At 53.5% G+C, this 19,495-nt stretch overlaps 2 protein-coding genes across 4 annotated transcripts in view; both read right to left on the reverse strand.

Annotated features, from left to right (window-relative positions):
* The window catches only part of SF3A3 (splicing factor 3a subunit 3), a gene marked incomplete at its 5' end in the record, with an annotated part of 28,803 nt that extends 24,772 nt beyond the window's left edge, over window positions 1-4,031 (reverse strand). The window contains 4 exons of the mRNA XM_079728448.1: window positions 2,039-2,144; window positions 2,251-2,303; window positions 3,607-3,654; window positions 3,936-4,031. Coding sequence (XP_079584574.1) covers window positions 2,039-2,144; window positions 2,251-2,303; window positions 3,607-3,654; window positions 3,936-4,031 — 303 coding nt within the window. The remainder of the gene's footprint in view (window positions 1-2,038; window positions 2,145-2,250; window positions 2,304-3,606; window positions 3,655-3,935) is intronic.
* A 3,890-nt stretch (window positions 4,032-7,921) lies between these two features.
* On the reverse strand, window positions 7,922-10,578 carry FHL3 (four and a half LIM domains 3; the record flags this gene model as incomplete). Of its 3 annotated transcripts, none has more annotated exons than XM_079696912.1 (5): window positions 7,922-8,693; window positions 8,820-9,006; window positions 9,126-9,295; window positions 10,160-10,334; window positions 10,423-10,578. In XM_079696912.1, the coding sequence occupies 5 exons, from the start codon at window positions 10,576-10,578 to the stop codon at window positions 8,539-8,541; spliced, it is 843 nt and encodes a 280-aa protein (XP_079553038.1). In that variant the 3' UTR covers window positions 7,922-8,538. The 3 variants fall into 3 exon arrangements, with proteins under 3 accessions (XP_079553038.1, XP_079553037.1, XP_079553036.1); XM_079696911.1 differs by having other exon boundaries at window positions 7,922-8,717; XM_079696910.1 differs by having other exon boundaries at window positions 7,922-9,006.
* Window positions 10,579-19,495: the final 8,917 nt, after the last annotated feature.

Raw genomic sequence — 19,495 nt, forward strand, 5'->3', positions numbered from 1 at the left:
CTCACATAATTAGACTTATTTTTTTTTTCCCTTAGTATATCTTAGGCATTCTTCCAATCATTTATTTAACCATTTATTCCTCATCACCTTTCTATCTGGGCTGGGATAAGGTTAACACACCAGAATGGTACTTGTGCCTTCTCTCTTGGTTACCAAAAGACTTAATACTCTACCTTCCAAAGAGGATGAGGAGACATAGGTAGGTGTGTGAGAGTACATTCATGTACCTCCACTTAACTTCAATAAATAGCCCCTCCTGTCTGGTATTTTCAGTCTCTTCATTTTTCCATCTGCTCCTTGAAGTATGTATGCCTTCCCTATTTTCCTTGTGATCCTCCTGCTTCTCCTCTCCTTTTTTCTGCCAGTCTTTCAAGTGCATGCTAAACACTCCACACTACTGTATCCTCATTATCCACTTGTGCCTCTGTGACCAGCTTTCCACTCCCACTTCTTCAACAGAGTAGCGACCCTGGCAGTTACCAATCAACAACACCTGAGGGGCTTCCCTGGTGGTGCAGTGGTTAAGAATCCGCCTGCCAATGCAGGGGACACGGGTTCGAGCCCTGGTCTGGGAAGATCCCACATGCCACGGAGCAGCTAAGCCCATGTGCCACAACTACTGTCTAGAGCCCACGTGCCGCAACTACTGAGGCCCGTGCGCCTAGAGCCCGTGCTCCGCAGCAAGCGAGGCCACCCCAATGAGAGGCCGGCACACCGCAACGAGGAGTAGCCCCCGCTCACCGCAGCTAGAGAGACCCCACGCACAGCAAAGACCCAACACAGCCAAAAATAAATAAATTTAAAAAAAAGACCTATGCAGTAAAAAAAGAAATAAACAAACATAAACAACAGCTGATACCAGTGACTTCCTTTGTGAAACTCATTGGCTAAGCTTCAGTAAGACATTACCTGGAGCTGCCATTTGACCTGTGATGGATGGCTTCCCAGGCTCTTTTTCAGTTAAGTACCTTATTAAGAGTGTGCCCCAAGGCACACAGAAGCTGACAGTCTCCCTTCACACTGTCTCTCCCTCCCAGAACTCTATGATCCATGGCTTCAACCATCAAGTACATGTGGTAATTCTCAAGCCCCAGTCACCTAATTTCAACTGCTCATGGGACACTTCTACCTAGATATAATATCACCTGAAAATCTACATACATAAAAATTCATTTCCACTACAAATGGGTTGCCTCTTTCCTCGTTATTTCTATCAAGGGAACAACTTTTTAGTTACACAGTCATAAAAGCTCAGAGTAATCACTGACCTATCTCTCTCCACTTCTCCTACAGCCATGCCTCGCTCCCCCTTCCCCCAGAATTCCCTTGGTCAGCTGTGTAAGATGCTTAATGGATTCTTCAATAACTGAGATGTAATCCCTGCTCCTTATCATTTTACAATATAGTGGGGCAGACATTCATTGTCATAAAATATGACAGAATCATAAAGATAGGAAAGATTAATTGGGGGAGTAAAGTAGACTAGGAAGGAATTTTCATGAAAGAGTAGGCCTCTGGACTGAATCATGAAGGTGTAATGGTCACTGGAAGCGAGTAAAGCCTTTTTGTGTTAGTTGGATCCTCTAGGTAGCAGGTTTTAAGACAGAGTTAGGAGCGCAAGTGGTTTATCGGGTGGGTATTATCCATTAAAGATAAAAAGGAGAGAGGAGGATTGGGCAGGGAGAGCCCAGACCATGACGAAGATAGGACAAAATCTTGACCAACCCAATGAGGAACTCTGGAGCAAAGATTACTCACTAGAAGAGTCTCACAATGGGCAGAAGTAACCAGGCCACGGTACCTCCACTGTGCTCAGTCACTGGTTGGGGGCTGCCCAGGAAAAGAATGGCCTTAGCTTAAAGCTGAGGGAGATCCTGAAAGCACTGGAGTTGCAGGATGTCACCTAGCTTCGCTGCTTGCAGCTAACTGGCGAGTTCTTTTTTGAAGGGACACCTGAGTGACAATCTCCATTTTCCTTACACCTTTCCTTTGTATTCTCTTTGGACAGGTTTGGAGAAAATACTTTCTGAGGTCATACCTCATTTGGGTGCTTCCGGTGGAATTCCTTTATTTGTTTGAGTCTATTATAGAATTCAGCAAATTCATTGGGTCCTGAAATGGCATTGAGCTCCTCCTTTCGTAACCTGCAATTTCAGAAAAAAATCCTGAGAACATGGAATACAAACTCAGTCCTTTAACCATGGCTCCTCAAAAGCAGTAATTCCTGGATTGGCTGGGACTGTCACTTACCCATCCTTATCATCATACAAATCCCTCAGGTTCCCACTGACTTCCATATACCTCTGAAAGGCAAACACAAACCCATCAGGATGAAGCAATCTGTACAACTTAGACCCAAGGAACCAACAAAGGCTCTCTTGTCAAAGCCCAGGGAAACCTCAAGAGATATGGTGTTAAAAGTTCCTGTTCTTTCTGGTAACTTTAACAGACAGCACTGGTTTTTAGTTACTTTTTAAAACAGGTCATTTTGAAGATTAAGTAATGTGATTTGAGGGGTGGCAGAAAGTTCATATATTTAACTTTCCCTAGAAGAGTCATAAAAGAGAGCCATTGTCATCCTTTGGTAAACAGCAGTTCCCACCTAAGACACTCAAAGATAAAAGGGCGGTCCAAGATGATTTTCACTTCTTCAAAAGGCTTGACTGAGGAGTGCACAGACTAAATAAAACATCACACAGTTTCTTTTGGATTCGAACTCAGGATGGTATGGGTACGTAGTCCCTTCTCCAGAACTTTTGGGACCAGATTTGTTTCAGAATTTGGAATTTTTAAGTTCAGGAAGGTACTGCATGCAATATCCCTAGTGGAATCTGGAACACATGTTAATAGTTCTGCAGTGAAACTTATGCATTACTTATTAAATGTGATAAAGACCATAAAAAGCCTCCCATCTGTTCAGATCAAGTCAGATTTTTGCCACTAAACAATTACCAGAACAAACATATAAAAAACCTTTTGTTTTCAGATTATTTCGGATTTGGGAATTTAGATAAGGGATTAGGGGCTTTTAATATTAATTATCTCCCCCAAATTAGAAACTCTGTGATTAGGTCTTTTATTCTTTTCTAAACAGATTTCAAACATGCAAGAGTAGAGTGCATGGTATAACGAACCTCCATTTACCTACCACTTAGCTTTAACGTAAAAACGTATCAGTATTTTGATTTTAATTACTTTTCTAAAAGTAAGAAATTGAACTATTACTAGGAAAATGCAGTGTGGTAGGCAAAAAATACTTCAAATGCTTCAATACAGTGTTGTGGGAGGAAAACAGTAATACACAGCATTCTCTTTTGGGGAGAAGGGAGAGTACCTTCTCAGCCCGAATGGTTGACTCCTGGTAACTACTCATTGCACACCCATAGGATACAGAATGCTCTAAGGGGCATCTTTCCAAGTAATTAAGAATGAATAAGAGTTCCCCATTCACAGAAGCGAGCAAGGGTGGTTAAGCACCCTTTGGCAGGCATACAAACCCTCGACTGGCCAACCCGGTTACCTCTGTCCAGGGCTCCAGGTGGTCACCCCCGCCCCCTTCTTCCAGCCCATCGCGACCCAAAGAGAAGTGGACAGCGGGCCACTCACATCTTGCATGGCCCGTGTGCGGTGGTCAGAATTGATCTGGTCCCGGAGCTGAAGAAAGGCAAACAGTGACACAAGACACCGTTAGTCGGAGTTCTGGAGTTGGGATGGCCGCCCAAGGGCGGAGCTTATCCGCTCAGGTCTTAGCGGCCCAAGCAGAGAGGCCTCTGGGCGCTGGGCCCGGCGGAAGGTTACCCAGGCCGGAGCTCGGGTAGGGAGCCCCGGGAAGGGGCGGGCGCGGGGCAGGTCTGAGGACCGAAGAAAACTCTCAGAGATGGAACCCGGGCATGGGGCCCAGCCTCAGGGGTAGCCCCTGCCCAGGCCCCACTCACCGTGGACTTCTTAGTGAGCATCTCTTTAGCCATGACGTCCATGAGCCGTTCCTTCTCCTCGTGATAGCGCCGCTGCTGCTCCAGAATTGTCTCCATCTTCCCTCCGCCGCCGCCGCCGCCGCCGCCTCAAATCAAGCTAGCACACCGACACTGCCGGAAACAACTCCTTCTGCCTTGCGCGCCCGCGTCCCTAAGAAGCGCGTCCGGTGACACCTAAGTTCCGCGGCTGCCGGAAGTTCTTCGGGGACTCGAGGAAAAGTGAGCACCACAGGAGACCCAGTCAGTGCTATGGAGACGGCTGCAGTGCCCCTGCTGGCCGGGGGTGTGTGGAGCGATGCCGAACGATTTGCAGGTGCCTCTAGGGGGCATAAATCCACCAGCCTGGCAGTAAGGAATCTGACCTGGCTTCCCGGGGCTTCCTCGGCCGCGTGACCAGGCGTGTAGGGACCTGGACTGAGTAGTTGAAGAGCATGGATGGGAGCTGGGGAGCCGGAACTTGTGTCTCCGGCTCTCAGTGTGACCTGTGACATCGTTTTTTCCTTCTCGGGACATCGGTGTCCTTGTCAGTAAGATGGGGATGATAGCGGGTTTCTTTTCTTTTCTTCTTCCCTCCTTCCCTCCCTCCCTCTCTTTTTTCTTTTTTGATACATGGAAACAACCGAATTGTCTATCAGCAGGGGACTGGTTAAATAAAATATGGTACATTCAAGCAGTAAAATGCTATACAGCTATAAAAAAAATGAAGCAAGTCTATATGCCCACTTCTAGGTGGAGAAATGAAAACGTATGTCCGTGTGTTCAGACGTTCATAGCAGCTTATTCATTATCAAGAAAAACAGGACGTAACCCCCAAAAACCATTAACTGGTAAATGTACAAACCAAATGTGGTGTATCCATACGATGGAATGTTATTCAGCAATAAAGGAATGTTACAGTATGGATGAACCATGAAAACATCATGCTAAGTGAAAGAAGCCAGACACAAAAAACGACATTAGTGTATGTTGGGATGGCAAATCTATAGAGACAGAAAGTAGATGAGCGGTTGCCTGCTGCTGAAGGTGAGACCGGAAGTAACTGCAAGAGACGCAAGAAATCTTTTGGAGATGATAGATATGTTCTAAAATTGGATTGTGGTGATAGTGGCACAAATCTATTAAATTTGCTGAAGTTAATTGAACCGTACACTCAAATTGGGTGAATTTTATGGTATGTAACTTATACCTTTATAAAACTTAAAAAAATCTGTATGAACTCAGATGGAAATATGGCCACACAGAGTGAAAAAAGCTAGAGGCACAACGGTGTATATAAAAATAAATACACAAAGAGATTATTTCTGGAAGGATATCCAAGTAACAGTAAACCATTGTTGTTTATGAGGAGACAGACTGGAAGATCTGGTATGGTAGGGACATTTTCCTTTGTATATGTCCAAAGTACAGCATGAAAAAATTTTCATAACATATGCATGTATTACTTTTTCAATTTAAGAACTTTTTCATTTAAAACTAAAAATGAAAATACATATATGCACATGCCTGCTTAACAAAAAAGAACTAGGAGGTTATAATATAACAAGGAGTTATTAGTGATTTACCTTCCCTTTTTGGAATTCTCCAATTTTTCTACAATAAGCATGAATTGCTTTTTGTTTTTTAAAGTTTCAAAAATAACAGAGATAATGACTTTTGTCCTGCCTGCTCATGGGGTGTTGTGAGGGTCATATTTATGTCTAAAAATTTAAGCAAGACCTCAACCTTAGGGAGAGGACCCCCGGACACAACTCCTCCCCAGAAGTTTTTCCTGCATCTCTAGGAAAGAGGTAAGAAATTTCTTTTCTGGACTGCGGAGACAGCGCGTGTATCTTTTGGAGGGCAGGGTGGGTGGTGGGTAAAGGTCTGGGATCTACCGTATTTCATCGAATATGAGACGCTATTAAATGTTAACGCCACCATTATTTTACGGTCGACTAAGAAAGAAAGAACAAAAATTGTCAACTAAACTATGTCACACTTGATTAGACGCTGCGTCTGGGCTTCTGAGATGTTAAATCTGAAAAATGTTTATCCTGAAATCAGTGACACATTGTTGTACTTGCACATCCCTTTCCTCTTTGGTGGGTGGACCACCTAAGCACCATTCACCTGATGCCTTCCTTCCCCGAAAACCTTCTCCTTCCCCATTCTTTCAAACCAGTCACCAAGTCCTGTCTTTTCCATTCCTGCTGCCACCTGTCTCATTATGTCTCACCTGAACCACTGCACTAGCCTCCTAGTCAGTCTGCTCGTCTTACCCCTCCAATCCATTATTCACGCTGCAGCGGAGTGATCATCTCACACCCCTGCTTAAACATTTCCACTGGCTGCTTTACCCGCAGGGTGAGGTCTGTTTGACTTGGCATTCAGCGTTTCATGACCTGGCCGCTGCCTGACGTTTTAGTCTCTTGGCACTTCCTCCAAATGAAATTACTTGCTGCTTCCCCAAAGCACACCATATGTTTTTTCAGGCCTCCAGGCCTTTGCACTAGCTGTTTTCTATGCTTGGACTACTCTTCTTCAGCAGGTATTTATTGAACATGTAGTAAGTGCCTGAAGCTGAGAGTGGAGGGGTGAGCAAGGCAGGCGTGAGCCCAATCCTCAGAGGCTGGTGGAAGAAAGAGACAAAAAATGTCAACATAGGGCTTCCCTGGTGGCGCAGTGGTTGAGAGTCTGCCTGCCGATGCAGGGGACGCGGGTTCGTGCCCCGGTCCGGGAGGATCCCACATGCCGCGGAGCGGCTGGGCCCGTGAGCCATGGCCGCTGAGCCTGTGCGTCCGGAGCCTGTGCTCCGCAACGGAAGAGGCCACAACAGTGAGAGGCCAGCATGCCGCAAAAAAAAAAAAAAAAAAAAAAAAAAAAAGTCAACATACAATCATTAATTATAAGCACACATGGTGGGCATTCGTAAAGGTTTGTAGAAAATGTCAACCACGGCTTCAGAAAGTTTAGGATTCGAATTGGGCCGGGGAGGCAGTGTGGATCTACCTATGTGACTTTGGGAAACTAACAACTGGAGTCTCCACCTCCGTGAAATGGAAAAACGCCCGCCCCATAGGATTTCTGGGAGGATTTCTTTTGAGATACATATAATCACGCGGTTCTGCCGGACCGGAGGGCCCCTCCCCTACAGGGCGCCAAGGGTCCACCCGCCCCGCGCGCGGGCCCCCACCCGGGAAGGCCGCTGGCGGTACGTGAGCGCCTCAGCCTGCGCCGCAGCCAGTGCGCACGAGTCGGGCTCCGACGGTCTGGACCGCGGAGCCCAGCCCGCAGGCCGCCGAGAGCCCAGGGGCAGGGGCGTCGGACGCCGGGAAAGGGGAGCAGCGCTCCGCCCCATCTCCCCATTTTGGGGGATAGCCCCCCTCGCTCATTCCCGCCCCCGCCCTTGAATCACGGGGAGGCGGGGCCATGACCCATTCATGCCGGGAATCGGATCCAGATGTTCCCGCGGCGCGTGCAGCTGCATCCTTGCCTTTTTTGGCAAAAAACGTGCGTCCGCGAGCGGATCCCGGGCCGCCTCCGCTAATCCTCGGGAAGAGGGGGAAGGGGGCTGAGGGTCTGGGCCCAGATTGGGGATCCGCACCCGGTGCTCGGCGGGGTTTGGGGAGGGATGGTAAGGGAGGGGGGCGATTTGTACCCGACGGAGAACCCAACGCCGTCGGCCCGCCCTGCTCCGGTCCGGAACCTCCCCCAAACCCCTCCCTTCCCCGCTCGGAGGAAAAAGCCCTTTGCCAGCAGGGGGGAAGCCAGCTAAGCCTGAGAGGGACAGTAGCGGCCGCGGGGATCCCCTTTCTCGGGAGAGATTTCCCACCCCGCCTGGCAGCTTCCTCCTCTGCCCTGCATGGAGGAGGTTGAGGTCGGGAAGAGCCTCTGAGTCCCGTGGTGTGCGAAGGAGTCCTCCCTGCCCCTCCACCCCCAGACAAACACACAGAGGCCTTTGCTTCCTCATACTGCTTTATTGCAGAATCTGAAAGGGGGGTGAGCCAAACCCACCCCTCTGCCCATCTCTGGGCAGAATGGAGCTGAAATGAAATGAAACGAGAAAACACTCGACAACAAGGGCTGGGCAAAACCCTGTACCCTAGGACCCCCTAACCAGTGAACCCCTGATGTGCTGCCCAGACAGCCCCATCCCTGGGAATAGCGGTGGGATGGGGGTGGGGAGTGTCAAGCCTGAGTATAGTCCACTTCTGAGGACTTCTCAGGCACCCACAGGAGACCTAAAGTCTTCAGGGGAGAAGTCTAGATTGAAGGGGGCTGGGGTCCCAGAGCCCTGATTTAGGAAGAGGGCTTCGTCTGGGAAGCCGGACCATAGGGGAGAGGACTGAGTTCTGGAGTTCAGGCTTGGGGAGGGGATTTGAATGATGGAGGCTCTGTAAGAGCCCAAGTTTGGGGGCCCTGGGTCAAGAAGTACCAGACTGGGGATGTTGGAGTGGGGAGGCTGAATCCTGGAGCCCAGGGGTAGCCCCAATTTGGGGAGGGGCTGGGTCCCAGAGGTGGTTTGGAAAAGGAGCCTTAGTCCTGGAGCCCTGGTTTGGGAGGGCCTGGGCCCAGGAGCCCTGGCTCAGGGCCCCGCCTGGCTGCAGCCCTGGCACAGCACTTGGTCTCCATCCGGCACGAAGCCCTGGCCCACCAGGGAGGTGGAGCATCGGGCACAGGAGAAGCAGCTGTGGTGCCAGTGGCGGTCTTCAAAGGACACATACTTGCCTTCACCGAGTCCTGGAGGGAGGCTGGAGGTTAGCTCTGCGATCTGGAGGGCGGTCCTGTCCCTCGGCCTCACCCAGTACCAGGTCCCATTCCCTTGCCTACACTCTACCCACTCTGTCCTTTGACCCTTTGTCCCACCTGTGATGGGGCGCTTGCAGCTGCTGCACTTGGGTGCAAAGAGTTCTCCAAAACAGGCCACACAGTAGGGATCATCATCTCGGGAGGTGAACTGCTGCCCTGCCAGGGGCGTCTGGCAGCTGGTGCAGACCAGGCATTCCCGATGCCAGGGCTGGTCACGGTATGTCACGCCACCCTGCGTCAGTGTCTGTGGGGCAGCGTCTGTCAGCAGGGGGAGTGGGGATTCCTACCCCACGACAGAGCCTTGCTCACCCCACCCGTGTGCAGTGGAGTTCGGCACCCCCGCCCCGCCGGCCCAGCCCCCACCTTGCTGCAGCGGGCGCAGCGAGGAGCAAACTTGTTCTCATAGCAGGGCACGCAGTAGTGAGCACCCTTGTCGGGCACAAAGGAACGGGAGCCCAGCGGCTGCTCACAGCTGCTGCACAGGAAGCAGTGCTCATGCCACGTCTGGCCTCCGTACTCCAGCTTCCGGGATCCTGTGGGGAACAGGGGTCCCACTCAGAGGCTGAGTCCCGAGCTCCTGAGTGCCACCCTCTGCCACCCCCCCGAGGAGGGTCCCCGCTGCTCCCACAGCCTACAGGGTGGTGTCCATGCATTTGCAGCAGGATCCCCACCGCATCTATTGCACATGCTAACCACCTCCCCCCAACACTGGATATGCTGGCTAAGCACGTGCTAGGCCCCCATAAACTAGACTTGAGGGTTTGGCATAGGTGAAGTCCCCACATGTACCAGAATATGACGATCTCAGCATACGCCAGGCCTCCAGGTCACAGGCACGATGACTCAGTATATGCTAAGTGCTTATATACCAGATGTGATAGTGTGAGCACACACACAAAGACCCCATATACGAGGCAAGCAAGTCCCTGCCCACACAGAGTTCTGCCCCGGACGTGATAGATTCAGAGAACATAATAAGCCCCGGCATATCCTAATCATGCCAATCTCCACGTGTTCTAAATCCTCACATTCTATTAGCTATGCAGGTTTCCATACGTGTTAAGCCCTTTATTTATACGTCTTTGCACACACCAAGCCCCAATGCAACAAACACTGGGTCTCAGCGCACTCGTAGCTCCTATGTGTGCCAAACATGCTAAGCCCCCAGGTGTGTATCATGCGTTGTCAGTCCCTGTGCGTGCTAAGCTCCCAAGAGCAAATAAGCAAGACAGATCCTGCACACAGTAAATTTCCAGGAACGTGCTGCGTGTGCAGGTCTTTACCAAGCCTCCATGTTGTATCAGACAGGCGTGCCAGTCCCTTACAAGAACCCTACACAGATGCCAGGCATGCCAGTCCCACGCACAACGAGCCCCTGGGAGCCCCCGGGAACGTACCGGGCATGACGGTCTCCCCGCAGGCGGAGCACTGTGAGGAGAAGGCACTGCAGTAGCAGTCGTTACAGAGCAGCTCGCTGTCCTGGCAGGTGAAGGGCTCGTCGGCCAGGGAGCGCTGGCAGCGGCAGCAGCGGAAGCAACCCTCGTGGAAGTGGCGGTCTTCGTAGAACAGCTCCTGTGTGGAGCACAGCAGGGGCACTGGCACCTTTGCCCCCTCCTGCCAGCCTCCACCCACTCCCTGCCCTGTGTGGTCCAGTCCTTACCCTTGAGTCGTGCCCGATAAGCTGCTGGCACTCGGCGCACGTGTTGGCGAAGGTGTTGTCATAGCAGGGCACACAGTAGGGTCCGTTGTCTGTCTGGATGTATTTGCGCCCGTACAGGGACTCGCTGCATTTTGCACAGTCAAAGGCCTCGCTCATGGTGGCTGTGAGTGAGCCCTGTTAGGGACACAAGGTGGGGCAAGGGTCACCCAGAGGGGCTGTGGCTTAGCCCACTGCATTTAAAAAAGAGCGAGAACTAGGCATAGGAAATGCCAGGTCAGAGCAGGTGGTGATGGGGAATGGGTGTTTCTGGGAACACAAAGAGTCCTGCATGTTTATTTCTGTATTTAACGTTGGGGATGAGAGGGGTTCAGGAAAAAACCAGGAAGCAGAAGTTCTTTTCTTATCTTGGCCCTAGCAGAACTGGGGGGAGGGGGCTTTTCCTGGGTCAGTGACTCATTTCCTGCCCCTGCATTTAGCCTGAGTTTAGCCTCCACTGTCCCTACTGTCCCCAAGGGGGTAAGAGCAAGGACACGGAGCCACCCCACCCTGTCCCATATGTACAGCACTCTCACCCTCTTCTGACTCCCAGGAAGGGACCCTAGGGGTATACCCAGAGCTCTGGAGTGGGGAGCTTAGGGATGAGAATGGGGCTGTTCGCACCCCACCCCCCAAACCCCAACCAGGAAACAGCGGAATGTAAGAAGGATGCTGATGCTGGGCCAGTGAATGGTGGAGGTGGAGGAGGCTGATGGGAGAAATCACATTGGGCCTCCCCTCCCAGGAGAATCCAGCAACAAGGACTTCAGAGGCTCAGCCTAGGTTTAAGCAGGAAGGAAATCCTGCAAGCTGGACACAGCCAAGCTTCCCCAGCTGGACCCTCTGCCCTCACCCCCTCCACCTCCCGCTGGGTCTCTGGTCACACCAGCCTGGGCAGCCTTGGCCTGCAACATCTGCAGCAGCTGTGGCAGCACACATGGCCAGATGTCAGGTTTTGCCAGCAACAGGGGAGGAAAAAAGGGAAATGAGATGCTTGGGGATGGAGAGGGGAACTGGAGGTTACGCAGTGTGCCTCCTGCTGTCTCCTGCCGGTCATCACTCCTGGCAGTGATGGCAAAGCCCCAGAATCTTTCCATCCCCTGGGTCATTATTTCCCTCTCCCTGCCTCTGGGAGAGACAGCCTCTCCCCAGCTTTTTTAAGGGTTTGGGGCCGGGGGAGTGAAGGGCGAGAGAGTGGGAGCCACTGAAGACATTTCTTCTCTAATCAGGCCCCCCTACGGTGGGGAGTCAGGCAAGGGGGAGCCCTGAGTGCTGTTGCTGCAGACACCCAGCCCCCCACCAAACCTCAGACACTTTCCATTTTCTCAGGAACAAAGCATGTTTGTGGGATGAGGTCATCCACACAGCTGCCTCTGCAGCAGGAGCTTGGGGCGTAGGGAGGGTTAGGAAGTGGGGTTCCCAGTCCCTTCTGCTGCCCCTGATTCGAGTCTCTAGCCCCAAATTCAGAGCTCCCCACCCCCAGTCTCCTCCATCATGAAGCCTGCTCTCTGAGGACTGGGATCCCGGGGTGGGTGGAGAGGAACCACTTGGACCCTAGGAAGGGGATGTTCTCACAGCTGCAGATGAGCCCCAGGAGTACAAAGGAACCCACCAACACACTCCTCCACACTCCTCCACATTAGACCCCAGTAACTGGCAGTCCCCAGAGCCTGGCCTGGCTCAAGCTGAAGGAAAAGCCCTCCTTTTCTCAGCCACCCGCCGCAGGAAATTCTAGCCAACAAGCGTGGCTCTGGTTTGGAGTTCAGACTCCAGGCGCCAGCAGACGCTCCAAGCCTAGGGGGCCTGGCTCTTCTGAAGGGGTGGCTCATGAACCCACAGCTGCCCCTCTGTACGATGGGAGGACACTCAGTTCATACCCCAGGCCAGGGCATGAGGCCGCCAGGAGCTGGGGTCTTCAGAGCCGGGAGTTCTGGGCTGGGGGCTATGCTGGAGGGTGGAGGGTATCCCTCCACCTCAGTCCTCTCCCCGTCATTCAGGCCTGGGTTTCCTCTGGCCCAACATCTGAGGGTTGGTTGCCTGGGCTGTGAGCCACTGGGCAGCGGGGGCCACACAGGTGGAGTGTGGCCATGCATCCGACCTCGAGTGCCCTGGGCCCTTCCTTCCTTCTTGGCTTGGCCCCCAACAGCTCTGTCACCTTCCCAGGTCCAAACTAGCCCTAGGTCTGCCTACTGGGAGGCAGTCACCACTCTGAGATAGGGGCACCCCAAATAGGGTATGGGCGTGGCTTCTGTTTCTTTCCCAGAATCCTCTAGTCTGTCCAGCTGGGCTCTGGTGAGGACAGAGTGAAGGGCACTATCAAGGCCCACCTGTCTCTGCCCTTTCCCTGCCCCTCCCCCGCCTCCCCCTTTCCCTGGCAGGACTGGGGGACTAAAGGGAGCCAGTCCTGTATTCCTTCACGGCTGGTAGGGGGGTCGGGGGGAGAGCGCTCAGTCTGCCAGATGGCTCTCAGCCGCTGCCCCCAACACACACACCCACCTACACCTGACCCCCCCACACACACATCTGACCCCTCCCCGTGAACCTCCTGCAGCTCAAAACGGCTGGATAAATGGCCGTGGCATGTGCTGTGTAGAGGCTTGAGCTGTGAAATACAAACCTGGGTGATCTTGGGCAAGTCACTTAAGCTCCCTGAGCTTGCTTCCCCATCTAATACTACCTCCTACCTCCTAGGGTTGTTGCCAGGCTTAAATGTGATGATACTTGGAAAGCACCTGGGAGATACTAAGTAGTCAGTAAATGGTAGCTCTTAGTGTTTTACTCATACGGGGTAAACATACCCCCGTCACTCATACGGGGGTCAGTCAACAGTTTCTCAGCCAGGCCTGGGTCAGGGGGCTGGCCTGGGACTTGACCTTGACATTCTCAGCAGGGGCCCAGGGAGAGAACAAAAAGGGAACCCCCTAGTTCTGCTGGGGGAGCTGAAGAGGCCCAGGCCGTGGGGCTCACTGAGACCAGGGGGGCCAGTCTGACTCCAGTGAGCATAACTCTGAAACCCCCAAAACAGGTACACAGGTGTACACACCTGCATGCTGCTTTGCCTCTCACAAAGCGCTTTCCCACCCACCCACCATCTATCAGATCGCACAAAGGGCAGGCGGGATAGGGTATCATCCTCATTTTACAGCTGAGCACAGAGGCCAGGGACAGGGCAGGGGCATGCCCAAAGTCACTCAGGTATCAGAGAGCCCAGGTCCCCTGCCTCCCAGCCTGGAGCCCTTTCCCGTTTCCCTAGAAATGGTGGTGGACGGGGTGGTCAGCGTTTAAGAGCAGGGGGACAGGAGATGCTGGATGATATCACTAGTACAAGAGCCTGGCTCTTCTCCCCAGCTGCCAGCCCTGTGACTGGAAGACACCCAGAAGTCTTTCCAAGCACCCATGCCAACCGCTCAACCCCTTCGCCCCCCTCCACCCCCCACTGTCCAGGAGGACCCTGGCCAGGTCCCACAGCTGTGACTCAGGATCAGAACAGACCCCTCCCCCAGCTTCCAGGAGTTGACAGGGGAGTTGAAGGAGAAATCAAACTCCCCCCACCCTCACCCCTGCTACTAGGCATCCACCCCAAACTCTCCACTCTCTTCCCCGCCCCCGCCATGGGGCCTGGGAGTCAGAGCGGCTTGGGAGAAGGGGGTGGGAAGCAGGATCCAGCAGCTGCTCTGGGGACAGAAGAGGAACAGTTCATTCACCCCGGGTCCCCCAGGGCTGAAGCAGCGCGTCCAAGATTTGAGTTTAAAAATAAGCTGGGGCTGTCTCGGAGAGTGCGTAGGGCTCCTTCGAGTCTTACTGTCTCATGTCTCAGGTCCTCCGCCTCACGGGGGCTCAGTTGGCCCAGTGTTTCTGTTTCCCCACATCCTCCCTTCCCAATCTTTCAGGCCTGAGTCCCGCGGGTCTGTCTTGAAAACTGTCACTGCCCCTCCATGACATCTGTCTCTTGGCGTCTAGCTCTGCACCACTCAGCACGTCTGTGTCTGTACACTTCAGCAGCTGTCTGTATGTTTCCGTGTCTCTGTGTCTCTGACTGGCTAACTCCCCACAGTAGCCTCTATGGATTTCTACCACTGTCTGCCCAAGTCTTGGCATCTCAAGGGTCTCTACAGGGTGGAAAGTCTTGGTCCCTACCCACCGCCCTTCTCTATCTCTTAGCATCTCTGTATGCCTGAGTGTGTCTGTCTCCAGTCTCTGGATGTCTTTCTAGGCCTCTCCGAGGATGGTTTACCACAAGGCTAATGAAGCTTAAGCTTCGGGGCCCCTCATTTGCCCAAAACCCTCCAAGGCCCTGGAGAGGGCTGACAACACGTCTGGGGTCACTGCATGCTTTTTCCTAAAATGCTCCGCTCCACAAAACCTGGGTCGGACCCTACGCCTCGGGTCTGCCTCCCGGTGACTCTACGCCCAAGTCTCTGTCCCTGTTTCGGGTATCTCCGCAGCCTCTTGTCTAAGCTCGCCGCTCCTGTCTTGTCTCGGTCTCTTGCTCCACCGGCCGTTCTGGAAGCCGGTTTCTCGAACCCTCCCGGTCTCTCTCGACTCTCGCTTTTCCATTTCAAACTTGGCCCCCTGCCCCACCTAACTGGCGTTGCAGCGCCCGGAGCGGTACGGTTCCGGGGGCGCCCCCCGAGGCTCGGCGCCCGCGCGCCACCGGCTCCTAGCGTGTTCCCTGCGCCCGCGACCGGACCCAGGCGGGGGCACGGGGCGGGGGCCGCAGCTGCCCTTAACCCCCGGCTGGCCGCCCCTCCTTTTCCGCCAGAGGGCGGGGGCCGGGAGCCGGGATGGGGAGCCGGGCTCGGCGGGGAGCTCACCTCGAAGCAGGCGGCGAGAGCGGGGCGCGGCGCTCGCGTGGGGCGGGGGTGGGGTGGGGGGTGGCGGGCAGCCGGGGCCGCGTCCCTCGGCACCTCCTACCTGCGGGCCGGGCCGAGCTGGACCGAGCTAGCTACCCGCGAGGCTGCCGGCGGCGCACGGACTGTGTGGGCGAGTGGGAGCGCGGCCCCAAGCCCTCCCCGAGGAAGTGAGCGCGGGGGCCCGCCCCGCCCGGACCCCGCCCCCGGCCTCCCCTGCCCGCGGGGTGCGGACCCCGCCCCCGGCCCTCGTCCGGGAGGCTGGGGGCCAGACCCCGCCCCCACCTCCCTTTTAGGCTGGATCCTGCCCCAGCCCCCTGGGCCCGCCGGGCCTAACCTGGCTCTACCAACCTTCGTGGGCGGCCAGGACCCCGCCTCTGTCCCCTCCCTGCAGCTTTTGCTGTCCTCCCTCTCTTTCCCCACTCTCCTTACCTTCCCCCACCCCAGTCCCCAGCGGCTAGCTGTATTCAGCCTCAGGCAAGGGATACAGGAGGCAGCCGACCAAGGTCCATTTGGAGACCCAGAGAGTCCTCATGCTCTTTTCGTGTCCCCGCCCCCTCGCAGTTTACCCCCAGGGATCACACTCAGCCCTAATTTGTAAAAGAGGACTTATTCCAGCCTGTTGGAGGGGGTGGTTTTGACCCTGCTGTCGCGGCCCTGTCAGTGGGAACGAAGGTGTTCTCTGGAAACAAGGAGTGAAGTTTAAGGACCCCTCCTATAGGGCCTTGACTTTCAAAGGGCTTTATTCCACAACTCTGAGTGGTGAAAACAGAAGTAACCACCTCCTCACCTCCAGCTGCATCGTGGGACAGAGAAATCCTCCCTTGGTCTCCACAGTGCCCAGGAACAGTTTTGACCTTTGAGGCCTAGGGGAGACCCTAATCCTTGGCCCCATGATTTTTTTTTTTTTTTTTTGCGGTACGCGGACCTCTCACTGCTGTGGCCTCTCCCGCCGCGGAGCACAGGCTCCGGACGCGCAGGCCCAGCGGCCATGGCTCACGGGCCCAGCCACGCCGCGGCACGCGGTATTCTCCCGGACAGGGGCACGAACCCGTGTCCCCTGCATCGGCAGGCGGACTCTCAACCACTGCGCCACCAGAGAAGCCCTGGCCCCATGATTTTTGAGCTTCTCAGGAAGGGGTGTGAGGAGTGTGCAAGGATGGGGCGCTGCAGGGGCGGTGGAGGGAAGTCCTCCTCCCCGACCTCTACAGTTTCCAACCTTCTGGCTTCCTCCCTGTGCCCTGCCCCGGCGGGAGGACTGGCGTCTGCCAGGGACACAAGGCCCCTCCAGGTCCTTGAGGCCACCCCCCCCTGGGATCCTCAGGCTTGTCACTAGGAATAAATAGCCTCGATCTGGAAGGGTGGGGGAGGGAGGAGGAGGCTCTGCTGTGCTGTTAGCAAAACAAGAGACAGCAAACCAACCCTGGAAATAACCTCCTCAGAGTCTAGAGTAGAGATTCAGGTGCCCACAGAGGCTCTCCCATCCCACAGGCTGGGTCCAGCCAAGCTCTCAGAGCAGAGACTCAATCCCTCCCAGGCTGGGGCTGCTGAGTACCCTCCTCTCCCACTTCTGAATCACATGCCTACCTTCCTGGGTCCCAAGTCACACTTGAGGCCAGGTTTCCTTTCAAAATTAACTAATTCCTTATTATTGTTGTTCCTGATGCCTAAACTGTAAGTGCCATGAGGGCAGGGACTGCGTACTTCTGGTTCACCACTGCATTCTCAGTACCTACTCCAATGTCTGGCACGTAATAAATATCTGATGAATGAATGAATGATGGCCACTGCTTCCATTTGGACTCCCACACCCCAGATTGGACCACAGGCACATGCTATCTGGAGCCCAGGGAGGGCTCAGCCAGCCCATGGGTGGGCCTTGCTCTGGAATTTGCCTTGCAGGCGTAGGAGACTCGTAGCCCAGGGGAGTGCAGGGAAGACTGCCTGGCTGGAGGAGATGGCAGAAGTGGTTTGCTCTGGGGTGAGGGGAGGGCAAAGGTGAGCATCCTTCAGAAAGGGAGGAGTTATGAGTGAGTAAGGAAGGTGCTGGATCAAAGGTAGGGTTGGGGGGGGTCTTTCTCTCTTTTTTAACTGAAGTACAGTTGACTTACAATGTTGTATTAATTCTGCTGTACAGCAAAGTGATTTGGGGTCTCTGGTTTTACTCACGGCTTGAATCTCCGATGAGCAGCCTGAATAAGAGCCAATATTTCCTGAGTTCTTACTTTGCACCAGTCCCTGCCTAAGCACTTTACATATATCAATGCACTTGATTTCCAACAACTTTGTGAAATATGTATTTTTATCCTTGATTTAAGGATGAGAACATGGAGGCACAGAGAGAGTAAGTAACCTGCCAAGGGTGACACAGCTAACAATAGAAAAGCCTGGATTCAAATCCAGACAGTCAAATGTCAAAGTTCCTTATGCCAAAAAAAGAGCTTAATCATTAGGCTCTATCACCTCTGTAGTCATTTAACCTCTTGAAGCCTCAGTCTGTCATCTGTTCAGAGTGGGGGACTCCCTGTCTCACAGCATTCTTGTGAGGATTGGATGAAAGCACACAGTAGCTATTCAACCTGTGGGACACTCCCTCCACTCCAACACTCTCTTTCCTGGTCAAGTGTTAAGATTCTGCTTCTTGGACTTGGAGTCTGAAGGCCCAGAAAAGTTAGGAGACTTTTGACTTGGCCCAGCCTGAGAGAGGGAGACTGGTGTAGGGCAGGGGCTGTATCCTTTCCCCTCCCCATTTCCAGCTCCCCAGTAGGCTCACATTTCCCTGCGTGCTCTAATTTCCGTTGACCCAGGTGGACGTGCCCCAGGGAGGTCTAGGGATCAGCCTCATGGACTCCCTGTTCCTGTTCCCCATCAGTCCTCCCCCCCCCCCTCAGGGAACAGGTGTGTCTGACTGGGGCTGGAAGCAGAGCCTGAGTGCTGGCTGACTGGCCTTGGGTGAGTGGGATCTGGTTGTGCCTTCCCTCACCCTGGAGGCCCCCCACCCTTCCTTATCTTGTTCAGGGCCTCCCAGCTGTTCTCTCACCTTGGAAGGGTTTACAAAAGGAGGCCCTGGCAAGACTCTCATGGTTTCCTCTGGGTGCTGAATCATCCTCTGATGCTTGTAACCACAAGCTCTCCTCCCCTCAGTGAGAAAACTCTCTTCCTTCTCTGGTGTATTGCTCACTCTTACCCGTTGGGCTGCCTACAGCCCGTGCAGGCCTCCTAGCTGAGCAGACACCCTCTTTCAGATTGCCCAGAAACACTTGCCTAGTGACCCCAAGCCTGGCAATGGGTCTGTGGGTGCAGAGGGTAAAATGAGTGACTGCTACAGAGCGTGGGGGAGGAAGAGGAGAGGGAGAACTAACCTATGCTTAAATGCCAACTACACGCAGGGCACCGTGCTAAGTGGCAGTCATTACTTCCTTCATTTCTTACAAAAGCCACGTGAGGTGGTTATTATTACTATCACTATTTTACAGAGTAGTACACGGGCCTCAGAGAGTTTGACAAGGTGGCCCCAAATCACAAGCTGATAGGTGGTGGATGTGCAATTCAAATCTGGGGCTGACTTGAAGGCCCACCCCCACTTCCAGTGTGCAGTGCTGCCTTCTCCTGGGTATCCCTGCCACTCAATGCCTTCTTCAGGGGAAGTGGCAGGAGCTACTAGGGCTGCCACCTGGTCACTCTGCCTGATGGCTGGGCTTCTTAATTGAGATGAGGCTGGAAAGGTGGGCATGGGCCAGATCATGAAGGGCCTTGTCTTTCAATGGTTAAGTAACAAATAAGATGGAATTTTGCTAATGCATGTGGCCTTAGTTGGGCAAGGCTCAGACTCAGAGGCAGGAAAAAACTTTTCACATAGCAGATCTCAGCTACTTTCAGCTTTTACACGCCCACTGGCCTACTGGATTCACACCTCTAGGGACTGAGGAGAGGATTTCTCCAGAGCTCCTCAGCTGGAGAGATGAGCACTGTCATGAGAAATGGGTGCAGTTACAGAACTTACTGAAGTTTAGCTTCACATGGTGGAAAAGAAGCCAAATGCCTCTGGAATGTTCTGCTGTGCTCAACCCTTTCTCAATCCTTACAGGTAGGTTTAGTAATACTAATAATAACAATAATAGCTCTAATTGATCGTGAACTTGCAGATAGGTGAACACAGTATTAAGGACTTTAAACATATTATTTCA

The sequence above is a fragment of the Hyperoodon ampullatus genome (genome assembly GCF_949752795.1).
Source record: "Hyperoodon ampullatus genome assembly, chromosome: 2".
NCBI classification, from domain to species: domain Eukaryota; kingdom Metazoa; phylum Chordata; class Mammalia; order Artiodactyla; family Ziphiidae; genus Hyperoodon; species Hyperoodon ampullatus.